The sequence below is a fragment of the Podarcis cretensis genome, assembly GCF_951804945.1.
Source record: "Podarcis cretensis genome assembly, chromosome: 8".
In the NCBI taxonomy this organism is placed as follows: domain Eukaryota; kingdom Metazoa; phylum Chordata; class Lepidosauria; order Squamata; family Lacertidae; genus Podarcis; species Podarcis cretensis.
In genome coordinates, this window is record NC_137177.1 from 61,299,627 (window position 1) to 61,322,588 (window position 22,962).

Consider the following 22,962-nt stretch of genomic DNA (forward strand, 5'->3'; position numbering starts at 1 on the left):
GGAAAAGCACCAACATCGTATTTATTTACATTCTGGTCTGTGAACAGCAGCAATTTGGAATGTAAGAGCATAAGAAGTGCCCTGCTGGATCAGGCCAGTGATCCATCTAGCCCAGCATCCTGTTCTCACTGCGACCAGCCAGATGCCGATGGGAAGCCGGCAAGCTGGACCTGAGCAGAGCAGCACACTGTGTATACCAGCAAGTGGTATTCAGAGCCAAGATGTATCTGACGGTGGAGGTAGAGCTTAGCCATTGTGGCTAGTAGCCACCAATAGCCCTCCCATTATTTTTTCCAATCTTTTAAAGCTATCTAGGTTGGTGGCCATCACTGCATCCTGCATCCATACTTTAACTGCTGCATGAAGGGGGACTTTTCTCTGTCTTGCATCTTCCAACATTCAGCTTCATTGGATGCCAACTAGTTCTGCCATTATGAGACAGGGAGAAAAACTTTCCTATCCATTTTTTTCCATGTCATGCATAATTTTAGGAACTTCCGATCATGCCACCATGGGTGACATAGATGTGAAGCTTGTGTCTTTCCAGGTGGTTGTTGGACTCCCAACAGCCTCGGCCAGTGTGAGGTCAACATCTGATTAACAGAAAGATGCAGAAACACTAGGAATGGAGGAAAAATGGACTATGCATTTAAATCCAAAACTATCAAATTTGCCTTTTGAAAATATGCAAACCGAAACATAGCTATTATTTGAAATTTGCACTTATTTGAGTTTTCTAACAAGGTTCTCCAGCGTTCACAAAAATGCATATATTAGGGGAAAGTGCACGTGGAAATGAAAACATTAGTGACTATAACATGCAAATATGCTGTATATTCGGGAAAATAGCTTGCAAAACTCTATTTGTAAAAACCATATAAAAAGTGTTTATTGGGGAAAATTTGAAATAAAGCACTGATGAATTTTCATGAGGATTTCTTTTTGAATTGGTGCAAAATGTAGAAAACAGAATTTAAGAATGAGAAACAGAACCAAAATTAACTGATCCTCCCATCTCTAATAAACACCCTGCAAGCCTTTCAGAAGGGATGCACATTGCTGCATAAACCATACTGCCAACAAAATAAAGATCAATGCTCTGTGAGTCAGGATCAATGCTCATCTGGAGGATGTATTTGGGACTTTATCTAGCAGTCATTCATGCTTGGCACCTATTGAAAATCCAAATTGGGAAGAGGCGGCTTCTCTTTCCCCATTCTACACTTCTTGTTCAAAGTAATCAGAGATGAAAGCAAAACTGCGGAGCTCAATGATGTACACATGATTTGCATTCTTTCAAACAACATTCCAGATGCACGCAGGAAAGAAAAATATGATTAACAATAAATCGGAGCAAATGCTTGTCAAAGCCCAGGCATAATAATAATAAAATACTGTGTAAGCTTTATGGAAACAAGATCAGGACGACTGCTCATTTAGCAGGCTGGCCTGGAGGGGGAGCCCCATGATATTCTCTTGCTTTAAAGCCTGACTTGGGGGGGCGGGGGGAAGATACATGGCAACTTCTACGGCTAGGTGGCAGTATATTCCCAAGAGAAAAAACCATACACCCTGTATACTGCTGTACTGTGGCTATTTGGCCATTAGAAACAAAGGGCATGCCATGCTGCTGCCTGGTAGCCCTGGCTGCCCCTTCTTATTTGCAAAGCACCCTCGGGAGGGAGCGATTTGCCTTACCCTTTCCTTGCCACATGCTTTCAGCTGAAACTACTTTCTGGCCCACACCCAATACTTTTACTGCTGGTACGCTCCAGGCCCATGCTGGTGAGCTGTTTATTTTTTAAACACCTCATCCATCACTCTGGAAGGTTGCCTGGATGGAAAAGTTGCCATTAGGTTGGAAACCCTCTGCTGTTTTAAGCCTCCTTTCATTATGCATTTCCTCTTCTTTTCGGTGAAGCCTAAGTGGGCACCCTATATAAGAGCTTGCACACCATTGTTCGGGGTTCCTCTCCTCCCTCCCTGTGTGGGGTGAGCGGGGGACCCTGTTGCAACAGTTTAATAAATATGCTTACTAGCTGCTTTGCTTTTCAATATTCTCTGGTTGGCCTGGTTGATTATTTTCTGCCGATAGAGAACCTACTTAAGAACTCTTATTTGGGCTCTTGGATACCTCATAAGGGAAAAGGATTGGTATTTTTTTATAATACATGAAAACGGCATCATTTTTATTAGCGCAACCAATGAAGGTGGAAGCCAACATGTTTTGCTTTAAGAAATTAAATTTTCTGTTTTCTACTCACTGTAATAAATACACACACACACACACACAAACTTTCTTTTTCTTTAAAAAGAGGCCATGGCCTAAACCCGTCTCCAGAGGGCAACCTACGCTGGGAAACTGCATTTTATAAACAAGGAACAAGTCCTGATTTTTTCCCCAGCCTCATGTATCCTACCTCAAAAATGAGAAACAGGCAGGAGAAGTGTCCTGTCCCTGGCAATGTTGCCAGGATGTATATGTATGTGATTAGCCTTATGGGGGAAGGTTTAAAAATGGAACGCCTTTGGTCCTGGGGGGATTTCCTCCCTGTGTGTTAAGAGATGCAGGAGACAAATAGATACTAATTAGCTGTGGAGAGAGCCTTGTGGCTCCCTGACCTTTCGCTCTAATCCATTTGGAGCGGAGCACCCTATTGAAATATGTTTGTGCCAAGGCAGGACAGTCAGTGTAGTTCCGGCTGCTGCATGATGCCTCTTCTGCTGGAGACCTTTACAGATCCATAAGTGTATGTTCCCTTTTTCCCCTTTCCCCCGATAACAGTTTGCAACGGTCCTTTTACATCTTTCGTTTTGTAATTTAAGGCTTCTGCCCTCCCAGCCCATCTTCCAGGCTTTCAGTGTTGCGCTGCATTCCTTCGTCTCCCCTGCTGCTGCTCCTCGGAAGTGCTATATGCTGGTATCCAGTGCGGCTTTGGTGCACGGATGGAAGACGAATGAAAGGGTAGGTACCAGTGGAATGGGCAATGCTGGCTTTTCTTTGTATTTGTGGTGCTTTCAGGCATATTTCTTGCGAATCATGAATGTGAAGTTGTAGCCGGGGGCCCCCTTCCAGGCTGGTGTTTTTCTGCAACATGCAATTGTAATGGATTAGTGGTGGAATTATCCCGGGCCGTCCACACATTGTGCTGCTTTCTTAGCATTCCTGTTGAGATACGACAGGTGCAGGCTATCTGTACTTTCTGGAAACAATTGAAGACATGCTTGTTCTGACAATCTTTCCCAGGATCAAAGCAGTTTGATCAAAAAGGATAAAATGATAATTTTTTTCCAGTAAAAACAACGGACAACAATAACTTAAAACAATTGAACAAATTTAAAGCAGTAATAAACTAAGAACAGATTGAAACAAGTATGATCATTCTGACTATCTTGGTAGGCTGGTTTAAAGAAAAATTCTTTAAGCAGAAGCTTAAAAGAGTACAGTGAAGACACCTGCCTGGTATCAATAGGCAGGGAGTTCCAAAGTGTGGGTTCTTCTGTCTTGATTTAAATATATATGTTTCTGTGTTTGCAACTCTTTTTAACCATCTTACGTGTAAATCGCCTTGTGGTGGTGGTTTAGAAGATGATTAATAACCACAATATAATGTTTTGTAATACCTCCTTAATGTTGTTATGTTATTGCTACCTGGAGGGACGCTCTTGTTCTACAGAGCAACAAAACAATAACCCCAGAAAATTGGCAGTATGAAAAGTTAGAGGATTTTATCAGGAAGTTGTAGGACACACAATGATTGCAAATGAAGCAGTTTGTCCACCCTGGAACTTTTGCAGACACAAAGAGTAGGCAAAGTGGGATTGCATCTCTCTGCCCTGAATGTCAGCACAAATCATGTGTCTCTTATTCCCATCTAGTTCCACTCTTTGAATTCAACCGTCACGCTGTCTCATTGTAACAGGAGCAGTATATGTTCTCTTGCGAGAACGGGGCACATTTTCTTGTTATGTTTTCTTGATCTATCGCATAATATTGAAAATTGTCAGCTACTTGACTGACAGTGCTATTTGACTCAGTTCAGACAAAATGGCAAAATGTAGCTCAGAGCTATGAAAGCAAGCCTTGAAAGAGGCACATCCTCCCCCCTCCCCTCACATCCTCAGAGTAATTGGCTGCTTCCTGGGTTTTAGAAAACCATAGCTGGTTGTTACGTCGAAACAGGAAACTATGGGTTGGGTCCAGAGATCCCTAAATGGAAGTCTGCTCATGAACCAGCGTTTTTTCATCTCCTGCAAGTGGAAGGGTGCCGTGTGTGTATGTGTGTGTGTGTGTGGTACAGCCATTTTTATGGGAAATGGCAAGGGGGCTGCAGGCAGCAGTGAAATATTTGTGTAAGTCTCTGCTGGATTGCAGCCTCTTCTGCAAATGGAATGGCTCTCTTGTTTGGATATCCGAGTCTATGGGTTTCAAACCATAACCAGACACCGGTTTGCAATTCTGATTTGCAGGACAGTTGTAAACTACAGCTTGGCAATTCAGATGTAATGACAAACTATGGTTTGCAGCAAATCAGGAAACAAATACGAAAGGAGAAGGAAGCTGTTTATGAGCTTTAGACTTCCAGGTACCTTTGTGTAGCACCAAACTATGGACTAGGCTTCGTCTTGGGAATTTGATGGCTCGAATTTGCTGGTGCATATTTTTGAAATGTTATTAAAGTCTAGTGTTTGGGAACCGTTCTGTTTAGAGTAGGTGGCATAAGATGTTTTTTTTTAAAATTCAGTATCTGAAATGATCTGTGCTGCAAAACTCTCTTGGAAGCAGTTCTCTCACAGCCATGTTGCCGCTTCCAATATTCTCTTGGGAACAGTTAGGGTTAACAGATTTGTAACGCCAAATGGAGAACATGCTGGCCATTTTACTTTTCCTCCCAAATCCCAAACACGTTTGCTTTCTCCCTGCCTGCCTCTTTTTGAATCTGAGAAATATGAAGAGGAACAACATATTCTGGCTTGCAGAAGATAAAGCAGAACGGCTCAGAGAAGCTGATCAATCAATGGAATTATCTCCACGAATTGCATGTAAGACATGCATTGATTGAAGACAATGCAGGACACTAGCATTCTCTATTTAGAGCTGCTAATGGAGGGTGGCAGGGTGGTGAGTGTGTTTGTTCCAGCCTGGCTGCCAAATTTCCTAACAGGGACCCACTCGATCACGCAAGCCTTGTCCTTTTTCTTCTTTGGCACTCGCTAGTTCTACGTGCATTTGCCGCTATGTGTACGCCTCCCCTCTGCAAAGCACAGGATAATAGTGTTATTTGCAAACAAAAATATTGACTTTCCTCAAGTGCCTCTATCTAAACATGGTTGTTTATCATATTTGCATCACTTCCTTCAATAAGCTCCTTTTCTCTGCGGGTGGAACTTAATGGCTAAGATCTATGATCCAGGAAGTTCACTGTCTGAATTTTGCCTCTGTCACTAGGGGAAGGGACCGATGCACATAGCTTCAGCTGAGAGCGGCAGGAAGCTGGTTTGTAGCGAAACAGACCATTGTTCCATTTTGTTCAATACTATCTAAACCAGGGTTCCCCAAACTTGGGTCTCCAGCTGCTTTTGGACTACAATACCCATCATCCCTGCCCGCTGGTCTTGCTAGCTTGGGGTTATGGGAGTTGTAGTCCAAAAACAGCTGGAGACACAAATTCGGGAAATACTGCTACACTCACAGGGAATGGCTCTCCAGGGTTTCAGACAGGGGCCTTTTCCAGCACTAGCTAGATATGCTGGTTCTTGAACCTGGGACCTTTTGCATGCAGCTGTAAAGAGCCTTCTGGGAACATTCACTTCAGGTTTCTATTTGTTTATTTGTCATTTAATCTCAATCAGACAGAGGTACATCTTAGCTGTGGTTAGTGGAAACAAGGTGTCCTCAAGCCATAGTTCATGGGGGTGGGGAGGGCTATCGATGGCTACTAGCGATGATGGCTATGCTCTGCCTCCACATCTGGAAGCATCTGCTTGGCTATTGTGTGAACAGGACTGCTGTACTACATGGGCCTTTGGCCTGATCCAGCAGGCTCTTCTTATGAGAAATTAAATTCAGTTTTCATTTAATGGTGCACTTGCCGAGTTCATACTTTCCGAAACAATATGCCCTTCCAAAACAACATAGCCCTCCTTCAAGAGTTGCACATGAGATGCCAAGAGAAACTGAGATTGACATAGTTGCCATAAGACAAATAAGCTAGCCTGGCCCAGTCGATTAAAACTGCCTCAGAGACAAGCACTCTGGGTAGTTTGAGGTAAGTCTCTCCACCTCCCAACTCGGGGCATCATGTGGGGGGCGGGAAGGGAGAATCAGCCTTCCCTGTGTTTCGAGGCCTCTTGACTATTCCTGTTGAGCACTTGTATTGTCAATCAGCCTATTCAGTCCTATGCACTGTGTTTCACAGGCAAAAGTAAGCCCGTCCCCCACCCTCAAGGGCAAATAAGCATTGTGAAAAGGAGAGAGGAGTGTTGGGGATGGAGCGATATGGGCTAGTGGAGTCACACCCTTATTCAAAAGCTAGGTCTTCATTGCTGGCAATGAGGATCAAGAGAATTTCTGGCCAACTCAATGGATTCTGTACAGTGATGGCATAGCAAACCATAGTTTGGAGTGACAAGAATGGGCATAGCCTCCCGCTGAGCTCACACTTCCCTTCCTTGGGTGTAAGAAGAAGAAGAGGAAGAAGAGTTTGGATTTGATATCCCGCCTTTCACTCCCTTTAAGGAGTCTCAAAGCGGCTAACATTCTCCTTTCCCTTCCTCCCCCACAACAAACACTCTGTGAGGTAAGTGGGGCTGAGAGACTTCAAAGAAGTGAGACTAGCCCAAGGTCACCCAGCAGCTGCATGTGGAGGAGCGGAGACTCGAACCCGGTTCCCCAGATTACAAGACTACCGCTCTTAACCACTACACTACACTGGTGTAGTCAAAAAGAGATCAGAAGCTTTCCCTTCTGTTTAGTGCTTTGCCTGAACCCTCATCTGTGCTTAACCATAACTATGGTTGATGAAAACAAGGCAGATTCATAAGCTCCACAAGTTTCCAGCAACTGGTATTCAGACACATTGCTGCCTCTGACTGTGGAGGCAGAGCACAGCCATCCTGAGTAGCCATCAACATTATTATTTTATTCTTATTTATTGAATTTATATACCGCCCTGTACACGGAGGTCTCAGGGCGGTTCATAGAAAATCAAAATACAAATCCACACAATATATAATCAAAATATAAACCCAATAACCCCCTTCTCCTCCATGAATTTGTCTAATCCTCTTTTAAAGCCAACCAAGTTGTGCTCATCCTTATACCTTTCACACACATTTTTTGCTCATCCAATAGCCAAATTACAAGGGGTAACAATGTGGAGGGGGAGGGTGCCCTCTTGGGGGGGACTTCAAATTAACAGCATCCTCTGTTTTTGCACCCACAGACTTTATCAGTGACCCAGGAAGTGAGCTGTAGGAATACAGATAAAAGCCAGGGCTTGGGAGATAAGGAAGTGGCTGAAATGCCTTGTGTAGTGGCAGATAAAGCGGAATGCCTGTTATGGCAATGTCCACAGAGGCTTTGTTTCTTAATGCAGTCAATAGCTGCAGGACGCCTTGGTGGTTTGGCCCAGCAACAAGGCCAAAGGGGGAGGGAATGGGGACGCTGTATCAAGGATCCCCGTTGCATAAGACGCTTCGCTTGAGCATGGGAGGGTCTTGCGTTTCCGATTACATAAAGAAGTTTGCGGTAAGCAAATATATATATTTATATATTTGTAAATATATATATATTTAAAAGTAACTTTAAAAACTGCTTATATGTAAGGTCTAATTGACTGTGTTGCATTTTGTCTCAGACCCTTTCCAATTAGCTGAGGCTGTTGCAGCTAACCTAGGGATGTGTGCTGGTTTTGGTTTTAATTGTATGTTACATTTTTTTTTTTAAATCTCATTGATGTGCACTGTTTTGATGCATGCAGTCTTGTCTGATGAATAATGGCATAAGAGAGGACCAGATTATGATAATAATGAATAAAAAGTCATAAATACAACAAGGGATCTCTGTGTATGTTTGTCCAGAATGGTTCCTATTTAAATTATTTTCATTTTGTTCTGCTTTTCTTCCAAATCTTAGCACCATTGTGTTGTTGTTTTCCTCTGTCCTGTCCTATATGTGTTAATAGTACATCATCATTGGAGGTTGGGGGGGGGGGAGGTAAGGTCTGGAATGGTTTCACTGGAAAACTGTCACAAATCATGCAAAGAGAGGGATGAACTTCAAGGAGTTTCCTGCTGAAAACTGTTCAGTTATTCTTCTTTTTGCCCAAGAAAGCAACATAGCATAAAATGAAAATCAGATAGGTGGGACTTGGGGAAGCCCACTTAACAATGTTTAAAAAAATAAGGATATGACAAGAATTTGTTCATATTGTTTGTCTTTTTCTGTTTGTGTTTTTTATTTGTATTATAAAATGAATAAAAAATTTGGGGGGAAAAAGAAAGAAAGAAAGCAACATAGCTAGATTCTTTGTTTCTAGTTTTTCTCTGAGTATGTCACTTAATCATTTATCAGAGATGACAGGGAGAGGGGGCTTTTGAGGGGTGGGGAATGAGTAATAACCTTGGTGATTTACTTAAAGGATAGAAACCTTTGCTTTTAAATGTGCATTCCTCTAATCCTGGGACTGGGGACCTTGTGACGCTACAGATGTTGTTGAGCTCCATCACTCATCAGAACCAGCCAGTAAATCTAGAAGTGAGAGTTGCAGTGGAGGCCTAAAGTTGTCCACAATTTTTCTAATCCCTTAAATCCACAATTGATTTTCAGTGAAGAACAGCAATGCAGCTAGGGCTGGACTTTGGTGCTGAAGTTCTAGGCCCCACAGCCCCTCCCTGCTCCACCCACAAATGACCACCTGGTTAAAGGCAGATGGTGTGGCAGTTGCAAACAGGCTCCATATCTTCACCTGACTTGGCACTGATATCGTAGAATTCCCTTCTGTTGTCTCCATCACTGTCATTTTATAATTGACAGGCATCCAGCCAACTATAGAGAGATTATGGTAGTTACAGGTGCTCCTCTTACTGTTTTCACCTTGAAAACATATCACACTTTTCTACATCAAAATGAGGGCTTATTTCCAAGCAAATGTGTTGATCGTTAGATGGCCACCAACTTGGATGGCTTTAAAAGAGGGTTGGACAAAGTCACGGAGGATAATGCTGTCAATGGCTGCTAGCCACAACGGCTCGGCTCTGCCTCCACTGTTGGAGGTAGCCATGCTTCTGACTACCAGTTGTGGTAAACCACAGGAGGGGAGAGGGCTCTTGCGCTGGGGGCCTGCTTGTAGGTAGGTAAGAAATAAAGTAGACAGGAATATTTGTGGTATAAAAAGTTGCAGAATTTTGGCAACGAGTTGATTGGAAATGAAACAGTATGTCTACCATGAAATTTTTGCAGGTGCGAACAATATTGAAAACTTCAGAGCATGGGAAGTCACCCAAAAGATATATAATTTGGCATTGAATATTTGGCTTTTTTGATTGTATCATAATTTGGAATGTTTTAATGTGGTTTTTATAGGATTGTTAAAATGGAAAATTTAATAAATATTATTTTAAAAAAGGGAAAAAAAGAAAACACATCATGTATAACTGCCCCAATACAAATAATCATGGATTCACAACGGAAAGGGCATCTGAAGGGACCATTAATGGCCTAACTCATGCGTCATGGTAAGCCAAACCATGGTTTACCTGGGACCACATGAATGCAGCTTCCAAGAGAGTCACTTGCAGCCTCGTTGCTCCTTCCATAACTTTTTACTCCTACATCATGCTGAGCTAAGCCAAAGTTTTGCTCCACATGTACTCTGAACCCAGGCTCATGGGCCCCACCTGCACGTTACATTTTAAGTATCTTCATATGACTTTAAACGGTCATAGGTTCCCTCAAAGAACCGTGGGAACTGTTGTTTGTTAAGGGTGCTGAGAGTTTTTAGGAGACCTCCGTTCCCTGCACAGAACTACAGCTTCCAGTATGGTTTAAAAATCAACCCCCCTTCGCAGGGAACTCAGGGATTTTGTCAGGCCTGTAGCTGTTTTTAGAGGCAAGTTGATTCATGTAGAGGCTTCTGTAGGTGGTCAGTTGCTGCTGACAGACCAGACCTGGGAATGTGGCTCCAAGTGGGGAGACACCGAAAGGAAGACATCAAAAGAGTTTATCCCTTTTGGGTATCTCCTTTGGGATATGGTGAGGCTGAGAACATTCCCTTTGATGATGGTTCTGAGGATGGGCTTGCACCTGGGTGATAGAGAGAAGCAGGTGCAAAGATATGAGTCAACGTGACTTCTACATGCGAGGTAGATGCTGAGGAGCTGTATCTCTGATGACAGTATGAATGTGGCTCATGTATGTATTTTCAATATGATTGATGGTGCTTCTGGTAGTTTTTGCTCTTTTAGATTTGTATTAACTTATTGTATTTATTTATTGTGCATTTGCATTTGCATTTACTGTACTTCTATTATATCCTGTATTTGTTTTAATTGGTTTCCCGCTTGTGTGTTGGGGGGGGGGCAGTTTGGGCTAAAAGCAGTACAGTGGTACCTCTGGTTACAAACTTAATTTGTTCTGGAGGTCTGTTCTTAACCTGAAAACGTTCTTAACCTGAGGTACTGGTGACTGGGGGCGGCCACCGAGACCATATAACACCGGTCTTGAAAGACCTACATTGGCTCCCAGTACGTTTCCGAGCACAATTCAAAGTGTTGGTGCTGACCTTTAAAGCCCTAAACGGCCTCGGTCCAGTATACCTGAAGGAGCGTCTCCACCCCCATCATTCTGCCCGGACGCTGAGGTCTAGCGCCGAGGGCCTTCTGGCGGTTCCCTCATTGCAAGAAGTAAAGCTACAGGGAACCAGGCAGAGGGCCTTCTCGGTAGTGGCGCCCGCCCTGTGGAACACCCTTCCAGCAGATGTCAAAGCGATTAACAACTACCTGACATTCAGAAGACATCTTAAGGCAGCCCTGTTCAGGGAAGTTTTTAACGTGTGATATTTTATTGTATTTTTGCTTTCTATGGAAGCCGCCCAGAGTGGCTGGGGAGGCACAGCCAGATGGGCGGGGTATAAATAATAAATTATTATTATTATTATTATTATTATTATTATTATTATTACCACTTTAGCTAATGGGGCCTCCCACTGCCGCCACGTGATTTCTGTTCTCATCCTGAGGTAAAGTTCTTAACCCGAGGTACTACTTCCGGGTTAGTGGAGACTGTAAGCCGAAGCATTTGTAACCTGAAGCGTTTGTAACCCGAGGTACCACTGTATATAAATAAACCAATGAATGAATACTATGGTTAGGTGATCGGAAACTCTTGCTGCTCTACTAGAAATCACCTGGAGATCTTCCAGTAGATTCAGATCTACCTTCTGTGCACACCTGTGGTAAATAAAATAGTCTTCATTGCCTTTCCTACAGCAGACAGTGAAGGAACCAGGCATATCATTCTTGAGAGCTCATTAGCCAAATCCAGATGTTGCAAGGCACCAATTGGCAAAGTATTAAGATCCAAGAACTTCTTCTCAAAATACCAGTAGCTTTTAAAAATTAATTAAGCTGTGAATGAAAGAGTTCTTGGTCTGAATTTCATCTCTGCTGTGAATGCGCTGGATATTCTTCTTGGAAGGACTCAGACTCCTGCCCCTGCAGTAGGAAGATAATGGTCTTGGCCTACCTCATAGGGTCATTGTGAGGTTTGTGACAAGAGAATCAATGTGCTTTGAATGCTTGACAGCTAAGTATTACTGTTGCCAGGCATGACTGCTCCTCTGCTCAAGCTGTTACCCCTTCCTTGGCTCTCTGTTGTTGTGGAACTGCCGAGCCTATGCTTCAACCGATAAATTATTCTTGTACGTGCGACTGACGTCAAATGAAAATGTCACAGAGATCTAAGTTGGCAGGTGAGCATGTGTCAGAAAGCACACACTGAGAGGAAGGTTGTGGGAGACCCGGGTATCAAAAGGGACTGGTTGGGGAGCTATTCCCATGGTTGGTGTGGTGGCTGGGAGTTGGTGTGGTGGCTGGGAGCAGTAACTCCAGTTACTGCTAATGGAAAGAAGATTCCCTCTCTCTCTCTCTCTCTCTCTCTCTCTCTCTCTCTCTCACACACACACACACACACACACACACACACACACAGACACCTCGGTACAGATGGAGCTACCAAAACAAACACATAATCAAAAGCTTGTAAGAATTAGCCTGGCCCAATGATTTCAGCGAGATTCAGGTGCTGCAAACATTTCCAGCATTAGAGCCTCAGTAATTTTTGTGGGAAAATCATTTTTGAGGGCTAATTATTTTACCGTTAATTGTGGAAACAATGTTGACATGCCATTCTGCGGAGATTTTCTCTCCCCCCCTTTCCTTTTACACTGGGGGCTCTCTTGGCACCGAATGAAGAATTCAGTTTGAGTTGTTTCAGTTGACAAAGGCATGCTGGCAGTAGATATATACTCCATATCGCTGTCATGACGGTCTATTTTTAAATTTCAACTGCCGGCCAAGCTTGGGCGCGGAAGGCATGTATGTGTTTTGATCATTGTGCGCACATTTCTGTTTTCACAATGCTGGCTTCTTTTAGGCCATACCATGTTGTATCCAGCTCAATTCCATCCTTGCCTCTTCGGACGAAGCAAAGCATTTTATGTGGTTTCAGTGCACACCGCTGGCCTTCCGCAAGGAGTAGGGGGAAAACAGCAAAACATTCTTGCCCTCTCCTTTCTCTGGGTGGGGATGTCTGCTACATGACCATTGCCAATTCTCAACATGCTTGGTTATCAACAGCCTCTCAAGGAAAGAATTTTAAACGATTCTGTGACGTCAGAAGGCCAAGAGGGAGGGGGAGACATCCCTCAAGCCCACCGCCAAGTTAAGATCATCATTATAAGCCTGCAGGAGGAATATCTTACATAGCAGCTAATTAGTGACGCCTTCACAAAGTGTTCTAGAATTTTCCTTCCTTTCCAACTCGAGATGGAATTTAATAGAGCTATCCTCTAATTTCAACAAGTAATGGGGCTACCTGCCTAATCCTTTTTTTTTTTTTTTTTGCCACAATGTCTGAAAGCAACCAGGAGATCGACGAAGAGTTTGTAAATAAGACACGGGTTACGAAAGGGAACAGTTTAAGCACAATGGACCAAAAACTGAACCTTCTCAATGAGAAGGTAGACAAACTGCTGAATTTTCAAGAAGACATGACGGGAAAGCTTCAGAAGGTTAACCAAGGGATCGATGATTTGGGGAAAGGCCTTCACAGGCTCACCGTCTCACGGACGCCTGCTGACCAGATCGGTGGAGTAAAAAGGGGCCTGAAATTTGAAGATGGGGTTCACCAAATGGACACCCAAAGCACATGTACCGAGATCCTGAAGCTTATAAAAGTGACCCATCAAGATGCTTCAAAGTACAGGGAGAGGCTGGAGAAGATGGAGAAAATGGTGGACTCGGTGGACAAGGTTGTGAGATGTTTGGGAGAGACTTTCAAAAACTCAAAGGTTGTGGATTTTATCCTGAAGGGTGTTGTCCCTTGGCAGAAAGGGAGCCTGCTTGAAACCGCAGAAGAGGTGAGTCCCCCTCTCCCCACGTTGCTTGTTCAAGACCTCCCGCATTAGTAGAAATCATATCACATTTATTTAGAGGGATGGGGAATCCATGACCCTCCAGGTGGTGTTGGCCTCTAACTTCTATCAGTCCCAGCTAGCATGGTCAATGACCAGCAATATTGGGAGCTGTGGTCCAACAATATAAGGGCTACAGGTCCTCACCCTGCTTTAGATCCCCTTCCACTGTGTATGATTTTATATTCCAGACAACTGATCTTCAACTGATGAGTCAGGACCTTGAAGTGGTAAAAAATATGAAAATATAAAAATACAAAACCCAAGTATACATAACTAAGGAACATATTTTCAATATCTGCTGGATCAATATTTCCCAGGGGCAGCTGGCTGACCACTGAGAGAAACTGGATGTAATGTTGATAGTTTTTGAATAAAATTGTTTGTGCCCTGGAACTGTAGGATTCAATGCTAAGTTTAGCATTCTCTCTGTCATGGTATTCTGCCCATCCTTTCATCTGATTATCCTTCCTGAAAGAGAAATAAATTTTTAGTTTTCAGGCAGACATATTCTATAAGCCTTTACACTCCTTTTTTTGTCTCTGTTTATGAATTGCTAAAAGAGCTGTCTTGACACATAGCACCACTGTTTCATTGCATTTGTTTATGTGTTCAGTTAATTTTATCTGTTTTGCCTTTGTTATGTGTTGTCTAAATTTTGGTAAGTCATCACCAAGAGGGCTGGACCAGATGGTTACCCCCCCCCCTTGATCCAGCCGATCTCTCCGTAAGTTCTTTTGTCTGGATAGACCTGTTGAGATTCATTTGTAGCAGGAGACGGCGTCAGTATTATCAAGTGTAACAGCATTAGCAAGGGGGTGCAGGCCTGGTGTGCATGTGCGTGCTCACAAAAATCACCCCAGAAATATGTCTCCAGTTATCTGTGTAAGGTCATGAGTTTAGACAAGAGCTGGGAACTGAGCAGTAGGAGAAATGGCAAGGTGGTATGAAGGAAGACGGCTGGAGACTATAGAGTGCGTGACATATATGCATGTGGCAATGTGCTGCAGCTGTCACGGGGAGATCAAACGGCAAGAGAAGCTTCTATCCTCATGGCACTACGGCACAAAGATGTGCATTTCCCCCCCGCCCTTCCTCCTCGCCTCACTCTGGATGCTTTAAGTACTTGGTTCATGTAAAATGTAGTAGTTTCTAATATGTCTATTGTAGTACAGTGGTACCTTGGGTTAAGTACTTAATTTGTTCCGGAGGTCCATTCTTAACCTGAAACTGTTCTTAACCTGAAGCACCACTTTAGCTAATGGGGCCTCTTGCTGCCGCCGCGCCGCCAGAGCACGATTTCTGTTCTAATCCTGAAGCAAAGTTCTTAACCTGAGGTACTATTTCTGGGTTAGCGGAGTCTATAACCTGAAGTGTATGTAACCTGAAGCGCATGTAACCCGAGGTAGCACTGTAAAGTGATTTGTGTGTGTGTTTGTGTGTTGCCGACACAGCTCCTTGACAAGGGCAACTCGAGGTACGCCTCCGGCCTAACGTTAAATATGCAGGGAGTTTCAAAGCACTGGTGCTGCTACACCGAAAGATGCAACTCTGAACGCAGGCAGAACAAACAGCCTTGCAGAAATATTCATTGCACACATCGAAGTGATGGAGCAAGGAGGTCGAGAAACAGCCTCCTCTTACTTGCTGTGCAGTGATATGGATTGGGTCCAGAGGGAGAGGGCAAGGGAAGGAGCATTGATTTCCATGGCAAGGACACTGAGGCCATTTTGACCAAACGCTTCCCAGCCCGAATCTGAGAATGACACCGAGGGAAGTAAATGAGGGGAAAGGTTATTTAACCTTTGCAAGTTAACCGTGGCAAGTGGGTGGCTATTAGCTGAAATGGCTATGTTCCCCCTCCATTATTGGATGGAGCCCTAAACAGCCTCGGTCCTGTATACCTGAAGGAGCATCTCCACCCCCATCGTCCAGCCCAGACACTGAGGTCCAGCTCTGAGGACCTTCTGGCAGTGAGGTTACAGGGAACCAGGCAGAGAGCTTTCTCTGTAGTGCTGCTTGCCCTGTGGAATGCCCTCCCAGCAGATGTCAAGGCAATAAGCAACTATTTTACTTTTAAAAGACAACTGAAGGCAGCCCTGTTTAGTGAAGTTTTTAATGTATGATGCTGTATTGTTTTTAATATTTGGTTGGAAACCGCCCAGAGTGGCTGGGGAAATTCAGCCAGATGGTTGTGGTATAAATAACAAATTATTATTATTATTATTATTATTATTATTATTATTATTATTATCCCTGAATATCCAGTGGCTGGGAATCACAAATGGGAAGAGTGCAAATGCCCTCAGGTATTGTTTGTGAGCTTCTTGTAGGCAGAGTTCTTCTAATGTTCCTTTGCTCATCCCCGACCACAAGATTTTGGGATGGCCACCAGCTTGCATGAGACAAACTCACGAAGGCTAAGACTTGTCAAGAGCTACTAGTTCTGCTCTTGCACTCATTGCCTGCTTGCAGGCCTCCCATTGAGGTATCTGGCTGGCCCCTGTGAGAACAGAATATGGGATTAGATGGACCATTGGCCCTGATCCAGCAGGCTCTTCTTACATTGACCGGACTTTCCCTTTCCCCCCTTTTAGACTAAAGATAAACCAGAAGAAAAAGGTGCAAAAGGGAAGCATGCACCTAGCAGCAAAGGAATCCAGGCAGAAGGCAAGTACTCCTTGAAAGGTAGCATCACAAAAGAAGCATCACAGTGAACAGATTTGCAGAGCAGACACAGAGTCCATTGTTGAGAAATTTCATAGCACTTTGGCCAATATCAGGACCTTCACTCGAGTTGGGGTCATAATAAGATAAGAAATGCAACAAATGAGCTAAATGTTTATTTTATTTCTTGATTTCAAATATTCGTTATACACCTTTAGGTGCCAGGCAAAAACATTTCTCTTTAACCAGACCTTTGGTTGATCAACATCCAATGCCCTTTTAAAATGTGTGTGTGTGTATGTGGGGGGGGGGGGGTTATTGGGTTGTTTTTGGTTTTATTGTGATTTTATCTCATGAACTGCCCTGAGATCTGTGGGTATAAGGTGGTATACAAATACAAATACAAATACAAACACAAATACAAATAATACAAATACAAATACTACTAATTAATAATAATGTAGTGCACACACAGAATGGAAGGCGAGATGTGGTGGTGGCACCCAATTTTGGCCTCGCACAGGGCACTGCTGAAATTTTAAAGACCAGAGTCTACCCCTGATACCACTTTACAGTAGTTGCTCCCAAAGAATCCTGGGAACTGCATTTCTTTCTGTTTCTTTTTTCTTTTTTTAAAGTGTTCAGTGACTCCTACCTTCCTCCCAGAGCTACAATTTTCAGAGTGGTTTAACAGTTGATCCCTCTTCTTCGGGAACTCTGGGAATTGTAGTTCTAATGGGAAAATAGGGGGCCTCCAAACAACTCTCAGCACCCTCAACAAACTACAGTTTCCAGGCTGCAGGTTCACTTCTTGCACTGCAGGGTCCCTTCCACCTCTAAAATTCTATGATTCTAATACTTCCCCCCAGAGAATATACATCCTTATTCAGAGGCTCCCAAAAGTTTTTACAATGAAGACACACCTATCAAGCCTTAGTCTTATTTGGGACCAACATACACATTCCATGCAACGGATACAGGGAACATCATTTTTAAGATTCTATGGGAGAAGTAATAGCTGTTTGGTGCTGCTTTAAATGTACAGTGCAAATGAAACCTTAGGCAGTGCTCTCCCATCTTTTTTTCTTTTTTCTTTTGCAAAGTGGGTCCTCCACCCCATATATACTGCCTTCCTCTAATGGTTCATCCAATGCTTTCTCTGTTGGTATCATTTCTGTCCTTAGGAAACAAAAGGGAGAAAAAGTTGGATGGCGGTGATGGAGCATGTGAAAAGGTGAACGTGGCTAGTCCAGTCCTTTCCAAAGTTGACTGCAGCCCACGTACGGAACAGCAGGCAGCCCAGTTGGAAACCAAAGAAGCTCAGGGACAGGCAGGTGACCCCAGAGGTTGCCCAAAGCAAAAGGACGCTGCTGGGGTCAGTGCCTTGCTCCAGAACAATGGCCTCTCCTGCGTAAGCAGCGGCAATCCAGCTGAATGCCAGAAGACAGACAAAGCCTCTGGCCTGGAAGATCCTCTTAAGAAGCATGTCAATCCAAAAGTGAAGGGAAATGAAAACGAGGTTTCCCGGCTTGGTGCTCCTTCTGTGAAAACTGTGTCATCTGCCTCTAAGCCTGGTGGTGAAGTTATACGGACAAGGTAATGGCGTAGCCTAGAGGTGGGAAAAGCTTTTTTGCCCAAAGGGCAGCGTTCCATTGCGAACAAGGCTTCCGGGGACTACATGCTAGTGGTGGTGGTGGTCAGGGATAAATGTGGGTGGAGCAACAGAGGTGACTCATAATTTTGTAGGGTAGGCTATGTTCCAACCATGCAAAAGCCAGAGTCTTTGAGAGACAGGGCTGTCTCTCCTCCCAGGCAAGCAAGGGGCGTGATTGCAATTCAAGGACACATTCTAAGCAGGCGAAAGTTCTCAAGGGAGGCATCAGTGCAGGGTAGCTGAGGGATATTACCTGGGGAATGTGCTGAGGGCTGGATAGAAAAGCCCAGAGAGCTACATTCAGACATTGGGTTCCCCACCTTTGGCATAGCCTCTTATTTTCTCGTAAAATGCTTCTGAATGCCAGTTGCTGGAAAACACAGGAGAGAGTGCACTCATGCTTGGGTCTTGCTTGTGGGTTTCTCATTCCGGGCATCTGGTTGGCAGCTGTGAGAACAGGATGCTGGGCTGGGTGGGTCATTGGCCTAATCCAGCAGGCTCTTCTTACATTCTTATCTGGACTGGAGGGCACCATGTTGGCCACTCTTGAACTAGAGTATGAAAGCTGTATACAAAATGTGGTCGGCGAGGGGCATTGCTCATGCTACAAGATGCTCTTTAGATCTAGGGTTATATGCTTAAAACAAACAAACAAACAAACAAACAAACAAACAAACAAACAAACAAACACAAAAAAATTCTCTCCACTGCAGGCTTTTGGAACAATGTTATTGACAAGTGAATCTATTCAGCAACCAGGGACAGCCTGCGCATGAGGCAAGGGGAAGCAATTGGCTCTGGGTGGCAGGCTCTGGACAGTTGCAGGGGGGCGGGGAGAGACAAGGGACCACAAGTTTGCGTAGCTTGTGTCCAGCAGATGGCAGTATTAGAAAAACAGACATTGGACCAAACAGGTTACTTTGTGTTCCTACCATGTTGAAACCTTGATCAGGCAATACCTTGAATTACAATCAGCTTGGTCATGCTGCAAAAGCTGAAGTTTTAACTTGCAATAGTCTTAAGTGAAGGAAGTATTCTGCAGACATACCGTATTTTTCGCCCTATAGGATGCACCGGCCCATAGGACGCACCTAGTTTTGGAGGGGGGAAATAAAGAAGAAAAAAATTTTCCCCCCCCCAGACGTGAGGCTGGGGCGGGGGAAGCCCGAGCTTCCCCCGACCCCAGCCCCCAGAACAGACAGCTCTCCGCAAGCCTTGGGAGACCGGCGCGACTTCCCACTGGGCTCCCACTGCTTGCGGATATCTGCCTGAAGCCCAAATCAGGTCGGGGAACAGCGGGATGGCGGCGCTTCGCTCCCTGCTGTCCCCCGAGCTTGTGGGGCTGGCGGCGGGGAGAAGTGCGCTTCTCCCCGCCGCCAGCCTTCAAACCATGTCGGGGGACAGTGGGAAGGTGCGCTGCCTCCAAACCAGGCCGGGGAACTGAAGCCCGGGGCGCACTGTGCAGCGCGCCCCAGGCTTCGAGATGCAGGCTGCTATCCGCAAGCCTAGGGAGCCCGACGGGAACTCCCGCAGGCTCCCAAGGCTTGCTGAGAGCTTCCTGAAGCTTGGAGAGCGAGAGGGGTCGGTGCGCACCAACCCTCTCGCTCTCCAGGCTTCAGCGAAAGCCTGCATTCACCCCATAGGACGCACACACATTTCCCCTTCATTTTTGGAGGGGGAAAAGTGCGTCTTATAGGGTGAAAAATACAGTAATTAGGGTAGGTCAGCCTTCCGCAACCTCTAGGTGTTTGGAACTACAACTCCCATCAGCCTCAGCTGGCACAGCTGATCTGAAACCTATTTCCAGTAGGAAGAAACCCCCCCACAAAGGTAATACCTTCACTAGGGCCAGCTAAAACAGTGGCTCCCAAATGGGGCAGTGGGATTATCTAGTGGGGCGGTAAGAGGCAAGGGTTCGGCAGGGAGGTACTAGAGATGCAAATGACCATCAGACTTTGAAAAGCTGGTATCAGTGGATCAAGGTCATCCATTTGGTCAATTTAATTAAACTAAATAGTTTTAATTAGATTTTGACTAAATGTGCAATTAATTGTTACTGCTTTGAATTTTATTGTTGTATTATCTTCTTCAGTGGGTTGTGCAGAATGCAGTTGTGAACAATGCTTTTAATGGGGTAGGATAAGGGAGCACTGAAGATGAGTTTGTGGAACCAAGGGGGAAGTGGCCCAAATCAGTTTAGGAACCACGGAGCTAAAAGTTCAGAAGGAAACATCTGAAACTGAAAAGTGTTTGCTCTGCAGGCTTTCGATCAACATGGAAATGAGCGATGCTCAAGACAAAGCGTTGAAGGGGAAAGAAGCTGGTGTTGGAAGCCAAGGAGGCAACAGCAACGGAGCACCAGCAATTTGCCCACCGCTATTAAAAGGTGAAGGAACAAAATGCTTGCCAGACTCTTGTAAAGCTAAGCAGCCCTCAAAGAACAGCAGGGCTGAGCCAGCCCAAGAACCAAGAGGGGCAAAGTCTTTGGATAAGCAATCTGAGCAGGCGCCCAAACTGATGGGTCCTCCTCCTCCATCGCCACTTAAGAAGACCGAAGGGAGAGCAGAGCTCAAATGCAAAATGGCTCCGTGCCCAAATTCAGTGGCAAGGGACTCTGGGCAAGATCCAGGAGGCAAAGTGAAAGCTCCCAAGGAAACGACAAGGATAACGAAAGACTCTGTGAAAGACGGCAGGTTGGAGACTGTGGAATCAGGTAGCTCACCTGCAGAAAGGGAAGAGAGAAGAAGACCCAGTCAGGTTGCCACGAAACTGACTGAAGATGCTGCATCTTTAGCAGCCGGTAAAGTGGAGGAGGTCATCATTGGTAAGAAGCAGGACATGTGCTATCCAGACACGCCCTGGGTCACATGGACACTACAAATCTAAAATATTTTGAAACTGATTCAGTGGCATTGAGGAGGGGGTCCACTGAGTGCAGTATTGTCCACACTGACTGGCAGCAGCTCTCCAGGATTTCAGGAAGGGGGTTCTTGTGGTCCTACCTGGAGATGCCAGGAGTTGAATCTGGGACGTTCTGCATGCCAAGCAGATGCTCCTCGAGTGAGCTTTGGCCCTTACCCTTGTAGAGTTTCATTAGCAGTTTCCTATCCACCCACTGATTGGGACGCAGGGGCGCTGTGGGTTAAAGCCTCAGCGCCTAGGACTTGCCGATCGAAAGGTCGGCGGTTCGAATCCCTGCGGCGGGGTGCGCTCCCGCTGCTCGGTCCCAGCGCCTGCCAACCTAGCAGTTCGAAAGCACCTCCAGGTGCAAGTAGATAAATAGGGACCGCTTACCAGCGGGAAGGTAAATGGCGTTTCCGTGTGCGGCTCTGGCTCGCCAGAGCAGCGATGTCACGCTGGCCACGTGACCCGGAAGTGTCTCCGGACAGCGCTGGCCCCTGGCCTCTTAAGTGAGATGGGCGCACAACCCCAGAGTCTGTCAAGACTGGCCCGTACGGGCAGGGGTACCTTTACCTTTACCTTTTTATCCACCCACTGACCAGACAAAGACCTGTTTAGGTCCAGCAAGGGAGGGTTTTCATTTTTTATTTTATTTTATTATTGGAAATTTTATTTACAACATAACATAACCCACCCCCCCTACAGAAATCCACCTTCATTAAACATGAACATAACACGGGCTTTCAGACCAGGGGTGGGGGGACAGTAGGGGCTTAATTTGCAAATAGGTCATTGAGATAAACTGGTCAATTCTGGCTCCCTTCAGTTTCTTATTTTTCCAATCTTAAATTCCATTCCTTTCATTTCCACATCACTTTGCATTAAAAAAAATAAACTAAAAATCCTGATGAAAATTCACTGGTATCTTAGTGTTAATTTGGTATGCGAAATAGTTTTAGTTGGATTTTGACTACATGTGCACGTAATAAAAACTAGTGTAATAAGCACGGTTTGTTTCTGCTTCAGACGACAGCCCTCCGCCTCCTGCTCCTTTTGAACATCGGATCGTGAGCATCAAGCAAACTGAGCTGACGGCGTGTTACTCTGTGTGCCATCACGAAGTCTTGGGAGGGTGAGTCCCACTAAAATGCCCTCATTATTTTTATATATTTAAAAATCATACCAGGTATGAGAACATGTAAACCCAGGGAGGAGAGACTGGATACGGTTGCCAAGCCAGAAGGGGAGGGGAAGATCAGTGTTGCCCAAAGTGGGCAGTAGTGGCCGCTGAGGGTTGGTGTGGTTACCTAAGCAAGCAGGGGTGCCAACTTTAATAAAATATTGGAAGGAGGCCCAGGTAAGCCATATCCCGCATAAGCAATTGCATGATGTGGTGCATGCACACCATTTGAATGACAATGCCCATAAACTTAGGGGGAGCCTGGCCCCCTCAAATATTTTATTGTGGGGCTGAAGACGCCTCGGAGTTGACTCCTAAGCAAGGGGGTGGCAGCGGGGCACTGGAGATGTAAATGACTATCAGGCTTTGAAAAGCTAGTATCACCGGATCAAGTCCATCAGTTCTGTTGAATTAATTCAGCTGCATCATTTTAATTGGATTTTGAATACATGAGAAATTAATTGTTACTGTTTCTATTTTTTATCATTTATCTTTATAATTATCATTATTATTCATTTAATTTCTATAGCGCGCGCGCACACACACACACACACACACACACATATATAACTAAAAGCAGTTTGAAATAAAGCATCAAATGAAACAATCCAGAATAAAACCTTACAGAAGAAAGTCAAGTATAAAATAGAGTACATTCAAAGCAACTTGATTAACGGGAACCTGAAATACTACTTGAAAAGATTTCAAAACAAAACATTTCCCAGGAGGCGAAGTACAGAATACATTTAACGCAGCAGAGTTAACAACAACAACAAACTCAAAACCAATTATCTTAACATTATAAAGGAAGTCAAATGTAAAATGCACATTTAAAACAACATAATTGGTGAGAGAATAAAGTATTA

At 44.6% G+C, this 22,962-nt stretch overlaps 1 protein-coding gene across 6 annotated transcripts in view; it reads left to right on the top strand.

Annotated features, from left to right (window-relative positions):
- The first annotated feature begins 2,460 nt into the window (after positions 1-2,460).
- Positions 2,461-22,962, top strand: part of MYLK3 (myosin light chain kinase 3) — a 30,612-nt gene continuing 10,110 nt past the window's right edge. The window contains exons 1-6 of one of the 6 annotated variants that reach the window (XM_079988766.1): positions 2,461-2,483; positions 2,827-2,965; positions 16,292-16,382; positions 17,546-17,957; positions 20,277-20,839; positions 21,943-22,048. In XM_079988766.1, the coding sequence (XP_079844892.1) occupies positions 2,476-2,483; positions 2,827-2,965; positions 16,292-16,382; positions 17,546-17,957; positions 20,277-20,839; positions 21,943-22,048 (1,319 nt within the window). In that variant the 5' untranslated portion in view covers positions 2,461-2,475. Of the gene's footprint in view, positions 2,484-2,826; positions 2,966-7,537; positions 7,751-12,938; positions 13,641-16,291; positions 16,383-17,545; positions 17,958-20,276; positions 20,840-21,942; positions 22,049-22,962 lie in introns of those variants that run through there. The other 5 variants (XM_079988768.1, XM_079988767.1, XM_079988769.1 and 2 more) reach the window with 5 other exon arrangements.